At 41.0% G+C, this 19470-nt stretch overlaps 1 protein-coding gene across 1 annotated transcript; it reads right to left on the bottom strand.

Annotated features, from left to right (window-relative positions):
- Positions 1–1077: 1077 nt before the first annotated feature.
- CRKL (CRK like proto-oncogene, adaptor protein) lies at positions 1078–17620 on the bottom strand. Its single transcript, XM_085075957.1, has 3 exons — positions 16791–17620; positions 13129–13591; positions 1078–4990 (listed from the first exon to the last, which is right to left on the bottom strand). Exons 1-3 carry the CDS (start codon positions 17102–17104, stop codon positions 4856–4858), a joined length of 912 nt encoding a protein of 303 aa, XP_084932083.1. The 5' UTR covers positions 17105–17620; the 3' UTR covers positions 1078–4855.
- Between the last annotated feature and the right edge of the window lie 1850 nt (positions 17621–19470).

The following is a 19470-nucleotide window of genomic DNA, read 5'->3' on the forward strand; positions in this document are numbered from 1 at the left end:
GGTGAAAAGACTGAATGCAGGCAAGACAAATTAACTCACCTTGAGTTACTTACTGCTTGCTTCTTGTTACCTTTGACTTTTTGTCTCTTGGCCTGAAACAGGATTACCAAGCCCACTGTATGTATCTGACCTATTCTTGCTTGTGTCTTTAAAACACAACTGCTTTTCAGCAAAATATAACTTGCCAAATGTGACTATTTGATGATAAGACACTACACAGAGTTGGCTATAAATGTTTATTAACATCACATGGAAATCTGTACTCCAGAGAAGACAAACACGAGGCTGTCACCATACCTACAGAGTCCAGGGAACCAACACAAGCTTTGTAGGTTTCTCCTTTGCAGCAGTTGAGTGGCTGACCTTAAGTTTTCCTCCTATACAGGATCATCTCAAGTATGAACACCTTGTTAATGATTTAACTGAAAAATACCCTTAAGTTTAGTTAAGTTACTATTGATCTGAATTGACTAAAAAGGCAGAAGACGATGAGGATGAGGGTTCTGACTTCCAAACACAGACGTTTCTGATGTATTGCACTGGTACCTCCTGACAAGGGCCAGAGCCCCAGTTACTGCTCTCCAGTGCCTGCACAGGTTACACCTCAGTTACTCAACCAAAAATAAGCAAAATTCAAACTGTTGCATAAACCAGTCATTCTTACAAGCACAGTCAAGGGCATCACAGTAAACAAAGGTCATGGTTTCCAGAGACCATTAAAAGCCTTGGCCAAAGAGCACAATAAATACAGTGGTGGAGGAGCAGGAAGAGCATGGACGTGTCGGGCGTCAGGGTGGAGGAGACAGTGATAATCTGTGTAACCAGAGATGCATCTTTTTCACATGAACCTCCAGAGCCCAGCAGCATTGTCTGAGAAGAGGCACGAGGATGGAACAGGAGAGTATCATTCAGCCAGGCAACCGTGTTTTCTCCTGCTTAATTCTTCCTTTGATTCTGGAAAACTTCAGTTGGCACACTCTGTTCACCCACAAAACAGGGCATTGTAATGACAGAGTTAGGGCTTAAACACTCTGCTGTTATCGTCAAGGTTTTAAGACTAAAGACAACAAATAATACTGTAAGTTGAGGCAAGTTTTATTTAGACTGTACAAAGAGGGCATTGGGGAAAAAACACAGTGGCTTGATGTTGGGACCAGTTCTATGAATTAAGTGGAGTAAGAAATTAAAAAGGCACTAATCTTAAGAAAAGACACTCCGTATAGTCTAAGAATATAATTCATTTAATACTGTTAATCTTATAGCACAAAAAATAAAACAAGCTATGATCCCCAAAATAAATTTTAAAAGCTTACACTTAATATTATTGCCTGAAGATCATGGTCTTTAAATTACATATTGTGTTTAAAAGTTTACACAGTGAAGACTGTCTCAAATACAAGGCCACCTTTCCCACTGCAGTAATTGTATCCTTGTCCCAAAATACACTTTAACACAAATAAACAGAAAATGACAACTATACAGGAACACTTTCACTGGTCCCAAAAGGCAGTCTTTTAGGCAGGTCTCACTTTCAAATGCAGGTATTGAGGAATATGCTTGAAAACTGGACTAGAAAACAAAGGCAGCCCACTCATTCCCAGGATGTTAATACAATATAAAAAATTACTTTACAGGCACATGAAATGGCACAAAGAATGCTGTTTTTCCCTTTACAAAAATAATGCTCAGGCTCTTCAGAGCCTCAACCCAAACACGATATTCCCTTTTGTTTATTCTTTCCCAATTTGTAAACAATCATGAATTAAATTAGCGCTTATCCAGTGATGGACACTGATTAAAACAGTTTTCATTTAAACTTTCAGACTGGTCAGAGGCTTCAATGTCTATATACACATGTACACAGCAGAAGGAAGCCAAGCCTTTCGTGATAGTTGACTACTGTGGCACCAGGTCATTACACCAGCTCCCAGTTCCAAAGCAAGGACAACTTTAATGGTGCATAGATTGAAGCCATCACTTGTAGGCTCTCATGCTTCATATTAAGGTTACCTTACACGCCCAAGAACATTTACACTGATAGGTTATCACTCAGATTTAAGAGGTTTCATAAAACGACAGCACACGTGTAAGCAAGCGACAAGCAATTGAGAATCCAGAGTCCTTCAAAGAGAAACACACACTGATCCAATGCAGTCTTTATATGAAAATACTTGTCTCATAGTAAAATAGCCAAGACACATTTTGAAGCAAGGTTACAATCAGCTTAGGCTGGTCAGTATGCTACATTGAGACCACATTTACATACCTGAACCACACCGCTGCTACTTGGAGAAACACTGTTCATTCATGGCCTAGAACCAGGTTCACAGAAATTCAAGAATTCTTGTCTTTGCATCAGATGCCACTACACACAAATTTTGCATAGTTTTGAAGGTAAAATATTTTGCTTTTCTGCAGTATCGGAACATAATTCAACCAAAAACAATGTCTGTGTTCAAAGCGTACACCTTATTCAATGAGGGGATGAGTCAAGAGGTTTATTTCAGTGAAAAAAATCAGGTTAAAAGTTATGTTCAAGATCTCAAATCTCACAGTATTTATTTACCGCGCAAAGGAAGAATTCTACAATCAGTCTTCTGAAGAGCTGCCTGTAACTAGGTCAGGCCTGAAATAAGATTTCTCTGCAGCAGACTGAGTTTAGTGCAGTTTGTATTCAGAAGATGACTTTCAGTAGTACAATCTGTGTAGTAAACGTGCGGGCATTGTTGGGGCACAGGAAAAGCATGACCTTCTTTAGTTAAGAGAACTGCATAGCTTTTCTTTGCAAGACAAAATGTCAATGCCTATTGTCAAGAATTACAGCACCAAACACTTCAGTCAATGCTACTCTACTTCACAGTTAATTTGGTAGTAAAATGCTCTACAAGAACTTCTAGACTGTCAGCCACTTGATCAATACTACAGAAAACAGCTAATAGATGAACGGAGAAACTTCTTTAAAACCTGGCATTTTGAATGTCTGCTTGCAAATGCCATTTCTGCAGTTCTTCAGTGCCTTCCAACTAAGGATCTAATGGCACTTCCACATGAACTACAAACAACGTGCTTTTGTTAGGATCAAGCAACACAAATCAACAAGAAAACATGCCGGAACTTAAGACAATGATTATATCATTAGACATTTATAAGATCTGGTGACATTCTGCAGGTGTTTGAAGTTTCTCATTTTGCTACAACCAACAGCCTTCAAAAGTTGCAAAACGGGAGCTGCTGTTTTCCTGCCAGCTTCCACATCGGACATCTGCCTTAACCAGGCTGTCTGAAAAGGGAGGTTTTGCAGCTGTATCTTTGTAGACATGTATTCTGTTAATTCAGTGTTCCATCATTTTGAAAAGAGCATTCCAGTTCACCTACAACACACATTTGAAGAAGCTGGTACAGGATTCCACTGTACCTACACTTTCATATCTTGCACCCAGGCTCAGGATGAGCACCTGCGTGGCATGAACTGCACTCACCCAGCTGCAGCCATGAGCTCCCTGCTGTAGTACAATTACAGCAGGATAGCTTAGGCACAGAAACAGGGAAGAAGCTGTACTGATAACAGACACCTTTGTGGCCTCCTCCAGCCGGAGCATTAACTTATCACATGGGGGAACCCAGGCAGCTGACTCCAATTAACCATTTTCTAGAGGATGCTGGGAGGGGGAGGGACCTGGGTCACATATTAACCAGAGCCAATACCTTAGGAAAGGTAAAAAAAAAAGATGCCAGCATGCAGAGGACTTGGGATACAAGCAAGGGAAAAAAAGAAGATGAAAGCAGCTCTGGAAGAGAAGCGCAGCCAACACAGACACCCTGGTAAAAGGGTACTGTGTTTGAAAAGGAGCTTTTGATGAGCTGGGGCTGGCATAGCTAGGAAGCTCTGGAGCGAACAGGGAGCTTGCAGAGAAATGGATATAAAATGTTTAAATAAGAGGATTTGATTGGTATTTGCCAAGTTCTTCTGTCCCACTCCTACTTCTCCTCACCACGGTAATCTGATCTATCTGTTTACCAAGTAACAGCTTGGTGACAAGCACTTCTGTACCAGTAAAACTACACTTTCAACACTGCAGAAGAGCTGTATGTAGACCAGGCCAAAGTGTTTCCCCTTAAAGCTCACTTTCTACAGTTAGTGCTTGCAAAAATCAACAGAAATGCATTAAATATGTCAAAACCAAGTTACAAGTATCAACCCCTCCTAAGTTTCCTTATAAATAAATGCCTCAGCTTCAATGCAGCTCAATCAATGGTTATTTGCATTTAACACACACTGTTTCAGGAAGGTCAACAACAAGCTTAAGAGTTAACAGAAAAGAGCAGCGTCTAATACAACTGCTTAGAATACATAAGCTCCAATTATTGTCCTTTAAAGAGACCATCATTTTAAATGTACTACCTTAGGGCAGGTCGTTTTAAAACTAAATCTTCTTCAGTTCTAAAATTGCATTTTTGTTGTTGCTTTTTGTTGGACAGTAATGCACAAGTTGCATGTTTGATCTAAGATTAGGGCTCTTCCTACTGAGCAAACCAGAAAAAGTCCACAGAAGTCTCAACAGGAAAGGTTTTTTTCCCATACCTCTCTGCTATATTCCAGTTCAGTCTTCTCCAGCTTAAGGCCCAATAAAGTTTTAAAAGTGAAACTAAATTCTGGATGATGCCTCTATGGTCTGAAGGTCAGGCAGTGACTTCAGTTGTATGTATTCCAAATGTATATTAAAAGAACCGTCAAACTGCAGCAAGCTGGAAAATGGGCAATGCTAGCAATGTGCCATTAAGTCATCATCCCACCTCAAACAATGCTAATGATAGCCAGGAAAATGAAGCAGCAGTGTAAATCGGGCAGAGGGAGTCATTCGTTCTCATCTGGGTTTTGAGGGTCAAATATTTTGACATGTGTGAAAGGGAAGAGCCCTTTTCGACCGTTGACTTCTCCTTCCCACTGACCGTTTATATTCATCCTTGTAACCTTCACAATATCTCCAACCTGCGTAATTAGAAACAAAAAAAAAACCTTATCATACATGGGAATCTCACCTCTGATACAAATATAAATCAAATGAAGAACAACACATCACAGGGAAAGAAATCTTGACCTCTTCTTGGCAGAAGGTTCAATTGAAAAGTTACTCTTACTGAATTATGATACCAACACTTTGTTCCTAAACATGATAATGTTGTCTGTGCTCTAAGAATCTTAATTACATGTATATTTATAAAGATTACTGAACTACATCTCATTTTATAGGAAAGCTCACAGCTTCATGCAACAGTTTCTTTAGCTCAGATATAAATTCACGTCAGTAAAGCTACCATCAGTGATGAGTCACAACATTCTTTCAAAAAAGCACAGTACTGGTACTGGTTTTAGCAGCAGCTGACTTAAATTTAGTTTTACAAAGAAAGATTCCTAAGTCAAAGAAACCATTACTTGAAGCTCTAGTTCTGATGATCACAGTCTAAGAATCTTCTGTTTTTCTAAAATAGAAATACCTTTCTGTATTTCTAAAATAATGGTACACTTTCAAGGTGGAGAAAAGCAATCTCAATTATTATTTTTAGTAGTAGATGTAAATTCTAGCTTTATTTGTGGTTTTTCACCTCTACTTCCTGTTCAAGCATTTGAAACAGGAATTATGACGTCAGGCCTTTCCTACCATAACTATGTCTCTTCCTATCTGGTGGTGAAAAATGAGAAAAGTCTAAACTATGATCAAGCAAGAAACAACAACCCAAATGATGACAAATTATACTTGTATTGTTCATCACCTGTATTTAGTCAGGATTAGGACAATTTACAAAGTGAAATATCCAAATTGACAAGAAGCATTTAAGACAAGCTAACTACTCATTCTCCCTGCAATGCTTCAGGAGAGCTGAACACGTGGTCTGTTACAGCAGCTCTCTAACTTTCCCCCTCCCTTCCTGTTTACTTATTTGACTCTATGGTGTAACTACAGTAAATATGAGAAAAGTGACATTAGCAGCTAAGAACTAATTTCACAAAAAAGTAGAACCAGCCTATGACCATGCCCCCCATATTTGAGACTGTCAAGCTGCAACAATTATAACCCTGTGCTTTTGAGAAAGGAGAGAACCCCCTGAATTCCCATAAGTTCTTATCATATAACTGAGACCATATAACTTTCCTAAATGGACATTTTTATTTATGCTGTTCCTAAACTCAAACATGAAGCCAGAATACAGAATTATGCAGTTATGCCCATGATACACTGCATGTACATACACAATTCGCCCTACTGGTTTTCCTCCCTCCAGGGCTTGCTGTAGCATGCTCTAATTGTATATTTGCTAAAAAGCACAATTTGTCAGACTTCTCACTCAAGAAAGCTTTAAATAGTAACGAGATGACCTAAACAGGAACCTAGCAAGTGTCTCTTTAGGAAAAGGCTGATAACATCTATAAATACTCCGTGTTACATTGCTACATTTAAATAACCCGTGAAGACAGATCCAAGTTCCAAGTTCTAGACCCAAACTGAAGGAGATGCAGCCAACATCATGACAGTTTAAAGCTAGTATGGAGTTGCATTCCCACCACACCATAAACCAAACCCACTCTCAAACCGTTTAATCTTAAAAATCTTTTGAATCAAAAACATGGACCTGCATTTTCTGAGAGTCTGACAAGGTAATTCTGTTGATGTGCTGTGGAGATCAATCCATTATTCATTTTGAAGGTCTAGAAAAAGACATTTTTCAACTTGGCTCTGAAGGATTTGAAAATGTGAATAAGTTTGGAACTCTTGCTTCAGCTGAATGAAAAAAAATATTTACAAACTGTCTCTTATTGCATTGCAACAAACTGCCCTGTAGATTAATGACATAAAATGTACTTTATGCTGGTGGGTGGGCAAAGCTGCTGCACACCAGCATCTGCCATGAAAGAGAGCTGGCTGACAAAAACTACTCAAAACATACTCCCATATGCTGAGAACCTCTGGAATAATACATTATTTTGCAAGAATCTTCTATTAATTTTGAGAGGGCTTTTTAAAAAAGCTTCTGAATATTCTCTTGTTCTATATTATTTTTAAAAATGTAGTTTCCCTGAGAAGACTAAATGAAACAGCATGTTAAAATAAGATTTCTGGAGCAGGAACCTTGACTTCATGATAGAGTAACTCATGGATCTTATGTTAATGCTAGAACTAAATTTCAAAAATGTCTAGAAAAATCTGGTCAACTAGTCCCTCTGTTTATTTTTCCTCCAAGTATTAAGTAAAAGCATTATTTAGTAAATGCCTTTTAAAGCATCAGTAACATGGTCAGCTGAGGTGCGATCTCCCACTAAAATTATTTAACACATTAATTTTTTTCAGAGAATGTTTTAGGCCAGTCAGAAGGATTGTCTTATGATTAAGCACAGGACAGAGTCAGGAGACCTGGTTCTATTCTCATCCCTGCCACAAACTTCCTGTATGACTCTGGACAGCTAATGGCCTTTATCTATAAATGAGGATAACACTTCCTCTGTAAATGAGGATAACACTTCCTTAGACTCAGCATCTCTCAGATAAGTTAATTCAGTTGTGAAGCATAATAGCATCTCTGGAATGAAGTATCACTGCTGAAATGAGTAATACTTCTGAAATGCAGCCATTTGGTTACACCCAAATGATAAAAATCAAAATGTATTTTAGATAGCATCTTTCATTATGTCCTTGTTAGAGCATGAATTCAAAGCCCTGGGGAAACACAAGCTGTGGAACATGCCAGTCAGAAAGGTTACTTCATTCACTCTAGACTCTTCCATACCTGTCTTCCATTTGAAGCTGATTCATACTCTGCAAAAGGTTTCCTGCAAGCCATTTTAGTCAACCAATTCAATGAGTTTTACAGATATTCCAACAATTGTATGTTAACAGTTCTACAGCTGATAAAGTACTGTAATATAAGTTTAAGGAGATAAAAATGCATTAAAACTTTAAATCCTCATTTTAGCCCACTGGGTCAATGCTATAGAAAATAATTGCTCTCTGGAATCTATAGGGTATTAAATCTCAGTCTTTACCCCAATGAGTGTCACAGCTCACCTTCTTTAGTAACACTAACATTAATGTCAAAACTAAAACAATTGTTCAGGCCAGCTGCCTGACAAGGTTCAACACTGAGAAACTACCTGATATCCCACAGCCTCCAAGGTGAGGAGCTACACAAAAGAGGCAGAATTCAGCCACTCAGCAAACAGGACAAAAGGACACTGAAGGAGATGGTGCTTTATGTATTGGAAGATCCAAGAAACCACCAGGCTGAAAGCACAGCTTAATTATCCTTCACTTCTGATGTTCTGTGCCAGAAGAATATTAGTCGATGACCAAAACCACAGAATCAGTTCAGAGGAAAACTTCATCCATTCTTGAGACATGAAAGGAGGTTCAAGGGCAACACAGAAATGTGGAAGTCCTAGATGCAATTAATCAGGCCTTACCTAGGAACAGACTGAAACAAAGGAACTTTGCATTTCACCAAGAGCCAGGAAAATTGTCAGAGTAGGGTTGCAGCATCAAAAAGAGTGCTGCTTTTCATTACTTGGTGGTAACCTGTCTCCTTCAGATTCAGCCACTGCCATGATTGTACAGAATTTGGAGAGTTCACTTTCAATTCAACAGTTATAGCTACTAAAGCTCCCTGATCAACAATTCACACTATGCAAATATAGGATCAATACTTTGCTTAAAATCCAGACTTTGTGGGTTAGATGCATTTTAATGTTTAACACAGCAAGGCTAAGTTTCCTTGGCTTAAGAAAAACACAATGCTTATTGCCTACTGAAAGAAGTAGCCTAATTTCCTAATTAAGAAAGTTCTACTACTAGCACATTTTGGCCTACTTGTCTCAACTTTCCTTTGAAGAGGGAAAAAGTTAACTGTAACCTAATTGTACCAAGCTCAGGAGAAATATTTTAATCAGTTATATAATTGTTGTGGATGGATATTTATTTCACCAAAACATTTCAGTGACAGGTTAACTCTGTACTAGCAAACACACACATATATGATTGCTACGTCACAAAAAGATAAACTATTTAACGCTATAATGCTAGCATGAATATATAAAAAGTCATCGCTAGTATAAAAACTTTAAAAAATAGAATGCAACTCTCATTTAAAAGGAAAAAATAAATCTTTGATTCCATAACACTGTCAAGTTAAGTCTGGAGATGAACTCTAGGACCACTTCTGCCTTCAAAATTGAGTATGACACTGTTTAGAGCATTGGCGATGAATTTAAGAATAATTTTTTAAACATAACAGGTATAAATCTGGTGGCTGCTGCTGGTCTCCCATTTTCTGGTTCCTTATCCTGTTTCATTCCATTTTACAAGTGAACATGGAATTTGTTGTTCAGGTCCTGGTTAGAGCTTGTCAGTTTGAAACAAGGCTTCATTAGCATAATATTGCTAACAGACTGCCTATAGAACTACTACAAGTTATTAAATGCTGAGAAACTTTCAGGTAGATTTTGCAGCTCTGTATCACAGCAGCAGTGCCAAAGAATCTCTGTTCTTATAAAATTTATCACCTTCCTAAAGTGCTATTCTGTATGAGCTCTGAACACAGGACTGCTCTCCTGGTTTTCCCATAGTAATTAGCAGGACTGAAGAATGGCAATGCATAATTCTGTGGTGTAGAGTTCTAGTCCCAATAAGCACAGGACACTGGAAGCCTCTCCTTCATACTCCTCTGCAGCACCAGAAAGGAAGGAAATAGCTTCTTGGCTAAAAGTACCCAAGTAAAGAAACAGATCTGGGTCGTTGGCTTATTGAGCTTTTAGGTTAAGGGGTTGGGTTTGGGGTTTTTTTATTTTTATTTTGTGGTTTGGTTGTTTAGTGGTTTGGGTTTTTTTACGCAGTATCCATAAAATTCTACCCATATTAGTAATGAAGTTAGTTGTAGTGAGAAACTACAGACTTCAATCATTTCATTAAAAACATTAAATCTGAACTACCAAAGTAACTCAGCTGACAAGAGCATATGTAAATCTTAGAAATACATGTGATTTATTGTAGGCTTTACTAATTGTTCCCTGGTGCAGGGAGATGCACAAAATTACATGTACCAGCAGCTGTAAACTTTGAGATAGTATCTATACTTAAAACTACCATTTTAGCCTAGAAACAGATTATAACTTAATTTTTTATTTTAGAGAGTAAAAGTGGAGTATATAACACAGTAGGATCAAGTCAACACTTATGCATTTGTAACTTCAGTAATCCCAGTATTGTTAGCCAGAGAGGTTGTGAACTCCCCATCCCTGGAAGTGCTCAAGGCCAGGTTGGATGTGGCTTGGAGAGCCTGGTCTAGTAGAAGGTGTCCCTCATGGCAGGGGGGTGGAACAAGGTGAGCTTTAAGGTCCCTTCCAAGCCAAACCATTCTGTGATTCTATATAATGCTAAATAAACTTAGCCCAGCAAAAACAAATGCCCTATTAACTAGTATCCTACAGAAATAACATTGTAGCTACTCTTAAATTGTCACACTTAAATTCAAAAGTTGAACCCTCCATCTTTATCCAACCAGATTTTGTTTCAGATTTTCTGTAGAACAGTCACTTGGTTTATATTTTTCATGTAAGAAATTAAAAAAAAAGATACCTTGCTTATAAAATAAACTTCTCTGTAACAGTCTACAAATTTTTACCTTTACTTACAGAAAAATTCTGTCACCTTATGTAACCCGTAGTGTACAACAGAAACAGTGAACTTGTAAGCAGGGAGCTTGTCCCATTTTCAAGCTGAACCAAGAAGAATGACATCCCTCCACTTAAAAGGAAGTCAAGCAGATTACTATGCAATAGCTTTATTTACTCCAGATGGTATTCTCTTCCTTTTAAGTACTGTCTGTGTGCTGACCACACAAGGCTAGAGCCAGCAAACAGATATTTTGCTTTCATAATGCTTTATCAGTTTAAATGAGATGCACAATCAGCAACTATGCAATTACACTCACAAGGAGTTCTACCTGTACAAGCTGAACTGCTATTTAGAGTACACCCATACTAAGGTGGAGAACTGTCAAATATTATTTTTATGAAAGAACATCATTCTTTCTTCCCCAAAACAGTCCCATAACCTGTTTTTTGTCTAACACTACTTTCAATGGTCTTACAAAACAGAAGTTTCCAATGGTTCAATTTATTTAGTGATGTGTACAGCCCTCACAAGGCTGGGATTAAATACTTTATCAGGGTCCTGCAGGTGTTTGGCAACCTAAAAGAAAATCATGAAAAGAAGCTGAATGATTTTTTCTTCAAGAATAGCCCATATGACAAAAAAATATTGCTATAATGAAGTTGCTAAAGTTCCCTATGCATGGATAGATATGGAGAAGCTGTAATCACTGATTTCACTGCAAATGTAGAGCAGTTCCCAGAAATCTGCTTCTGAAGCCTCTTGAGAAGCCACAGTGTGGATGAGGTGCACTTGCAAAGAAAACAGACTGCATGGGAAGACAAAATATGCCAGCATTGAGAGACACAAAAGCATGAGGCAGTAAGTGATTAGAGGAAGAGAAGAATCTCCCAAACATAACTTCAGTAATTTGAATGTTCAAACCAAGTCAAACCTATTTGTTGGCCAGAGAATTAATGCTACTGGTATCCTAGAGTAGCTAAACTGATGGGTTAACTAGGTCACTTAAAGGGCAAGTCAGAACAGTCTATTTGTAAGGGCCAACCTTCCAAGTGGTTCTGCTACCCTGCAGTAATGCAAGTTCCCTGAAGTAATTCCATGACACATTGATAACATAACAAAATCAATTGCTTGCCTTGCTTTGCTTTCAGAAGCATGAGTAGTTTTGGCAGGAATCTTCTGTACAGTGCAGTTGGCAGTGAATTTACACTTTGTTCTATGATAATTTTCACACACTGTTCACAAATAACAAGCTGCTAGATTTCACAAGACAAAGAAATTCCAGTGATACATATTTAACTTTTAACCCCATATGAGTAACCACCTGTAGAACTCATACAAACACATGAATAAAACAATTAGGGTGAGCACTATGAATAATGGGAAGTCACAAATATAACCTTCCAAATTTCAGTCAAAAGTATCAGCCATAGGTAAGAGCTTTAACTTGCAAAGTAACTGGGCAAAAACAACAGGAAAAGTTCAAAAGTATTTTTAAAACCACCACTATTTTACTTGCTAAAATGTTGCTGCTTTCTATGTTTGTTTGCTTGCATTTGTTCATTGAAGTATTGCAGCACATTCAAATTTCGCTTTTTGGAGGTGAGACATTTTTGAATTACAGGTTAACTAGCCTTCAGTATCATCGAAATGTAAAAGTAACAATCTTAGTCTTCTGAATATAGCTTTGAAAAATTTCTTCCAATCAATCATTTATTCCAGTTAAAAGCAGAACTATAATATGAATTCTTTACTATTTCCAAAATAACGCTGTAAAGTTTTACAAGTTATCTCTATAAAAATAAAATAAAAAATGCATTGGCAAGCACAGGAACTTTCAGCACTTTAGAGGTTACACCACACTCCTTCAGCCAACCTCTTCACCCCCAGTTTAGGTCTTAAGGTTTCCCAAATTCCACTTTTTCCCAAAGTTAAAGGGACTAGAGTATTTGTGATATATTCTGCCCAGATTTCAGCTCTCAGCACAAGACCTTCAAGTACATCTCACAGCTGAGAATCAGAAACACTACATGTATCAGACAGCAATCCTTACCTTTCTCTGGAGGATGCTACTGTCAGTTCTTAGGCTGGAACACTGCAATGATCAATGAAACATCTCTTTCCTTCCCCAAGATTAGGTGCAGAAGCAAAACCATCCTTTCATTAGCACTATTACACAGCAGCATGTGTATGCTCTGCTACCCTTGTAACGTTTGCACAGCTGAACAAGCCAGAAGGGAGGGAAAACACAGGTCCTAAAGTTACTTACTAGGTCACTTTTCTCAAAGGAAGTGGTATAGATGAAGCAATTTTTGTGGATGTTTCTTCAGAATGCAACCTAATTTCTCAGTCCCTTAACATAAATAAGCAGACTCCATATGAAATCATCCACACCAACTTCACCATAACGATTTTTAGTTTCTTCTTTTACAAGGCAATTGAAAACTCCATAACTGGAAGAAAAACTTACCTCTAATGCCAGCGCAGTCTTGTCATAAGCACAGGGTACTCTCTTTTGGATAGCTTTGGCATAGACTGGTCCATTCTGTGTGGATGGCAGAGGATTGATCACTGCTCCAGGTGTACTGGATACTGAGGGAAGGGGACTTGCGGTTTGAGGCTGAGCATAAGCATGGGCAGGCTCTGGAATACCGTAACTGTTGGAATTCCTGTTTCCATGCTTCCCAAGAGAAGATCTGACTAGCTTTTCTACATAAGGAACAGGAATCATCCCAATCCGACCATCCTTGTTTCTGGCACTCCACCACTGTTCTTCTGGCTTCTCTACAATTACCAGTATCTCTCCCTTTTTAAATGGAAGATCCTCGGCATCGTTGCCAGGAAAGTCATAGAGAGTCCGAACATACTCCACATTTTCTTCTGCAGTGGACATAGCAGGGGCAGATCCAGATCCCATTGGTGGACTTGGATACCTGAAGATTTAGTAAAAGCAATAGCTATTGGTTTGCATTTCCAGTAACAAAGTTACTGATTGACAGTATCAGGTTTACAGTAGGAACATCAATTAGAGGAGAATTACTTATTCTGATTTGTAACAAAAGTATTGGCTTGGAAGCACTGTGAGGCATTTCATGAGTAACTCACACTCCCAAATAATTACTTAAATACCCAAATTACCTTCCCCAGAAACCCAAAATAATCTATCATGGGATGGAGAAAACTGGGAGAAATAATGCAAAATCTTTATCCACCTGTTCTGGACTGCTGTGAAGATTGAGGACTCAAATTAATTCTATAGCTTAAGTTATGAGAGTAATGATACAGAAAACCCAATAAAGACTCTTTGGGTGACTGGGATGAAAGGCAATACATAAAAATGTAGCTGTGAATCTCTCCAAGAGCCCCTCTCCCTCACCACCTCCAAAGTCACCCAAATAATTTTATTTTGTTTTTAACTACAGCATCCACTTCTAAAAAATCCAGTAAATAAAATGCCAGACTTGAGCCTAGCATTTATAGCTAGACCATAGAAGAAAAAGTGAACAAAGGTAAGATGGTATGACATTTCCATAAAGACAGTATGAAATACTTGCATCCACTGATAAGGGACTAAGAAAAAAAAAAAAGAAAAAAGCTATCCTTCTAGAAATATTTCTTTGCCTATTAACCATAATATTATCTTTGATTTATTTACATAATTGTTTATTACTGTGTCCATCATATGCCAAATACAGTCACTTTGTTTGTGATAATATATGATTGTCCATCATATGAGAATGTTTTCACTGCAATCTATTTTCATCATAAATGTTATACATTTTATTCAAAGCAGCTGTCAAAAAACCTTAATGCATATAGGCCAAAGCAGATAATAAGTATCTAAGCTATGACTGCAAGAATGCCTGTCATTAGCCTACTTCAATTCTCTTTTGCAACTTGCAAAATACGATGGAAGTCAAATCCCTGTGATTTTTGCAAGGTATGCCAGAAGCCTGAGCAGAAAGCTATTCCATCTTTCAGACACCCTCTGGAGCCAGAGGGAACCCTTCAGGGAGCAACTGCTCTGCATTAGCAAGAGCTCAGGAACATCTGCAAGGATGGTCAGAGCTCACTGCTAGAGACACAGAACAAAGTTTAAAATGGTCCATTTACAACTGTTTTAAAAGTTTAAAATCACATCTCCAGGATTTGTAAGTAATGTAAGGCTCTATACCAGAAACCTTTCAGACTGTACTTTATGAAATTAAAAGAATGAACAGCTTTCAAAAGCACCAGCATCTGAGAGCAATGTTCCCACAAAAATGCCAGAGAAATAAAAATTAGCGTAACAGTTCTGAAGCACATACCTGGCCACCCCTCTTCTAAATCTAGTCCATTAACTAAAAATAAAAAACCAAAAATCCAGAAATGCTACCTGTCATCTTCCTTCTTGCAGCAGGAAGTCTTCTTTGAACACAATTTCAAACCATCAGCCATGTCATTGATTTTTCTGAGAGTTTTAACAAAAATCACACTAAAGAAAACCACCTAGTTGATCCCATTTGTAGCTCTATAAAAATGCCTGTCAATTCACAGCAGGTTAGGTCCCCTCTGTCTCTGTGCTGAGAGAACAATATGCAACCAAAATCTTGAAAATAAGGTTGGTATTAAAATGTTCATAGAACATTTCACACAGGAATCCTAACAAATACCAAGTGAGCAAGTGGCATCAGCTCTAAGTTCTCAAGTGTTTTGAGAAAGCAAAGCCTCATGGCCATAAATGATTAAGAGCAAGTTTTTGCATCCAGAAAGGTACAGGAGTACCCAGGCTGGAGAACAGAGAAGCATGAAGATTGCTTCAGCATAAAACTTTTTTTCTTCCCATCTCTCCACAAGTTTAAGCATGCACATTACACTGGGCAGCTCCATTTAAGCATTCCTGCAATGGTGAAAGTGATTTTTTTTTCACCTACCCATCTCTCTAGCCACAATCACTAACCAAAAGGCTTGCCAGCAGCTTGGACACTTCCTGACGCTTGTGCTTTCTGTCACACCTTGCCCATCGCTTGACAGCTTTTCAGAAAAACTTTTGAACACTTGAGTTTTTCAACTTGACAAGCTATTGTGTCAACCTCTGACAGGTGACTGACTGTCATTAAGTACTGGTCTATGCCAAGGTTCAATTGTGATAATAAGCCTCAAACTTACTCTTCCCTCCTAAGAACTTGCTAATCTGAAAAACATAGTAAGATGTTAAAATGCAGAATTCAGAAGTGAACCAATTTGAATTTCCTTTTTTTTAACATATCTCTACTTTTTACTTATTTAATTTCATTCTATCCAGGAAGCCCTAAAGCTTTGAAATAAGATACTGAGAAAGGCGTTATTAATTAAAAGTAAGGAATATGTTCTAGGGTTCTTGATAAGCAGTTTACTGATGCATGTTGCAGGTATGTCCCATGCTGGGACCAGGACAAAGAAGCAGCTCATAGCCAAGTCACATTTTCCCATCCTCCTAGAACAGCATTTCTCAGTGAAATGTATGGTACATGCAGAGAGATGAACAGTGCTATAACCAAACTGTTAGAAATAAATGTTTTACATTTTTTTGGCATGGAAATGCCACTCTAGAAGTTTGGGAAATGCTGTCCTAGAACGTATTAAAGCTGACTTAACAGGGCAAAGCAGTCTAATCACATAAAAGCCAGTTCTATTGTAATCAGTGTGGGTGCAGGGGTAAACAGAAAATTAAGCTCAGAAGCTGAACTTCAATCACTGAGAAGACTGGTGAACCAGCTTCTCGACCATCCTTGGAACAGAGAGACAATACTAGAAGAAAAGGGTAACACAAAAATGGGTGACGTGCTTTGGTACGACCACACCCTCTTTCGAGGCAACTGTAGCCCGTGGTAGAGCTACATGGTACCTTTACACACAGGGTCAGCACAGAGACCGTGGATTATGTGGATGATCTGACTGGAAGAGCAACACTTTGTCAGCGAGTCCCAGAGCATTAAGAAGGCACAGTGTTAGAAACGAATGTTTCCTTAGCAGCACCTACACCCCAGCATCTACACCAATGCCAGGCTCCCGGAGCTGCTCGGCTGGACTATGATACCCTCACAGGTCTCGCCTCTTTGCGCCACCCGGAGCAAAGGTGGCTGTGGGTGTGGCGGGGCGGGAGGCACTCACCTGGGCGCGGGCTCGATGAGGGTGGTGGTGTCCAGGTAGTGGATCTTGTAGAACTCCAGCAGGGCGGGCAGGTGCTCGAACTCCTGGTCGCCGATCTTAAAGCGGCGGTTGGGCAGGGAGTTGATGATGTAGTGGGAAACGCGGGAGTTCTCGGACACCGAGAGGACGTAGTCCCCCGGGCAGGTGGACGAGTCCCGCACCAGGAACATGCCGTGCCGCTGCCCTTGCAGCCGCGTCTGAGCCTCCGCCCGGGACACCGGGCCCACGTACCAGCTGGAGCGGTCCGACGAATCGAAACGAGCGGCGGAGGACATGGCTCCGGGCGGGGAAGGGGAAGGGAGGGGAGGAAGGAAGGTGAGGAGCCCGAAGGCCCAGGCGGAGGAAGAGACCCGGAGAAGGCCTGGGCAGAGAGGCCTGGGAGGCGGAGCGGGCTGGGGGCGAGGGGGAAGCGGCTCGTGCCCAGTCCAGGAGAAAGGAAACTCAGGGAAAGGGGGATAAGGGAGAAGGAAGCTCCGTGCCGCTGGAGGCGGAGGGCCGAGGAGCGGCTCGGTGGGGCTGGCCAGACGCGGCGCGCAGGGCCCCCGAGTCTCCCTCAGCGGCGGGGTGTGCAGGGCATCCTTCCCGCCTCTCTCAGGCCTGCGGCGGGCCCGGCCAGGCGGGTGACGAAGAGCGGCGGCGGCTGACAGGGACAGGCGGCCCGAGAAGGCTGCGAGCGGAGCCGGCTCGGGGCGGGACGGGGGAGGCAGAAGCGCCGGGCGCCGCGTCCTCCCGCGGGTTCCTCCCCTGGCTAGCAGAACGCCAAAATGGCGGCTGCGCTGGGCCGCGCGAACGCTCTGAGACACCGCCCCGCGCACGCGCCATGGCGGCAGCACGGGGCCGGACGGAGGCAGGCGGCAGGGCTGGGCCGGGCCCGGGGTTCGTGCCCCGGTGTCCCGTTCTGTCCCCGAGGGGCGAGGGAGAGCCTCCCTTCTCCTTTCTCCGCGAGTCACTCAAGCCGTCCCGGCTCAGCCCAGGTCGGTGCGGTGAGCGAGGCGGGGGTGAGTGACCCCGCGCCTGCCGCATGCCCTCACAGGCAGAGCTCCCGCGCTGCTGCAGGCGCGCTTTGACGCGGGTCCCCCCAAAAACTGCCCAGCCCTTGGCCTTAAGATGTCTGAGGGGAACCCTCCATCTTCTCCCCATCCCTCTCAGCACGTCCTCTTTCCTCGGTGCCGCTCAGGCCCAGGTTTTCCCCCGGGGCTGCCTCGGGCCGCTCTCGCTGTTTGTGGATCCGAGGGGTGACAGCACCCAGACCCCAGGCGGTTTGCAGTCAGACACCGCCTGCCCTGAGGTTTTGCTCTTTTTTACTAGTGAATTAATTTTCTTTTAAGGAACAAAACGGCCCGCTGTGATAACCATCTCTGATCTCGAGATAACTTCCTCCGTGCTCCGAGGGGCCGTTTCCTGCCTCTCCGCAGCCCTGTTCCCAGATAACGCGGTCACAGCCCGTCTGGCTCGGGCGGGAGGGAAGATGGTGCCGCAGCCGCTGAAGAGGAAGGAAACCCCGGAAAGGACTCAGCAGGGCTCGGGGGCAGCGCTTGGCACATGGTGCGGATGAGCTGTTTGAATTTGAGAGGGAGGTTGGCGCCGGGAGCGCAGACAGGCACCGCAGGCTGACTCACGTCCCCCCGGCCGGCGGTGGCACTCGGCCTTGTCCCTCTGCGGTGGCAAGGGCGTGACAAAGTAACTGCACTGGCTCCTGGATGTGCTAGGAACCTCTGCAAAAGGTGTGATTTTAGCTCAGCCTTATGACTTTAATTAGTGCTTTTGATTTTGGTTTTCCTTTTGCTTCAGGGCTGGCAACGTGAAATGAAGCAGCACTTGAAAGAAAAAAAAAAAAGCCAGTTCAAATGGAGCAATAGATTTAAGATGTCTATCTTGAAGTGCCTAACTGGATTGTTGTGCAGTCTTATTCCAGCCTTGCCTTCTTTCTTTCATGCTCTGCCTTTCCCAAAAGCTCAGTCATTACATAGGCATTTTTCTCCTCTTTGTTCCTTTTCCTACGTTGGCAAACGGTGCCAACTGAGGTGTCTGGATTGGAACATATGGGCTGTGTCTCTGCAGACATTTAGCAGAGTTCAAATAATCTAAAATGGAAGACTCCTCCAGTGTCACGTTTTAGACAAAACCATCTAGGAAAAGTCATTAAGACAAAAGGATCTTAAAGCAGCCCCTGAATCCATGTACAGGTATCATTTTACTAGCCCCCGACATACAGCCATCTCCTGGGTGGAAAACAACAGCTGTTAGTCATGTACAGCAACATTGGCAAAACAGTGACCTAGAGATGAATAATTACATCTGAAAAGTCACATCTATGCAAAAAAATTTCATCCATCACTAGGAAATCTTACTTAGTAGCTGTACCTTTGATCCATCCCTACTGGTTTAAGTACTTGTATCTGCCAGTAAGAGTCAGTTTTAAACACATGTAAACAGGCTACAATAGATTATGAAGATTTTTATGTTTTCTTGTATCAGTTGAAAAGATCTGGATTCTTTTCTGTTTGACTATGGCCAAAATACAGATCAAAAGATAGCACTTGGACTTGCAATAATATGATAAATAACATTTAAAAATAATTACAAAAGCTGTAAATTAGCAGCAGAATTAGTAAAACTCATAATAGATAAAAAGGAAATA

This window comes from Lichenostomus cassidix, chromosome 15 (assembly GCF_008360975.1).
Source record: "Lichenostomus cassidix isolate B80296 chromosome 15, HeHo_3.0, whole genome shotgun sequence".
Classification (NCBI taxonomy): domain Eukaryota; kingdom Metazoa; phylum Chordata; class Aves; order Passeriformes; family Meliphagidae; genus Lichenostomus; species Lichenostomus cassidix.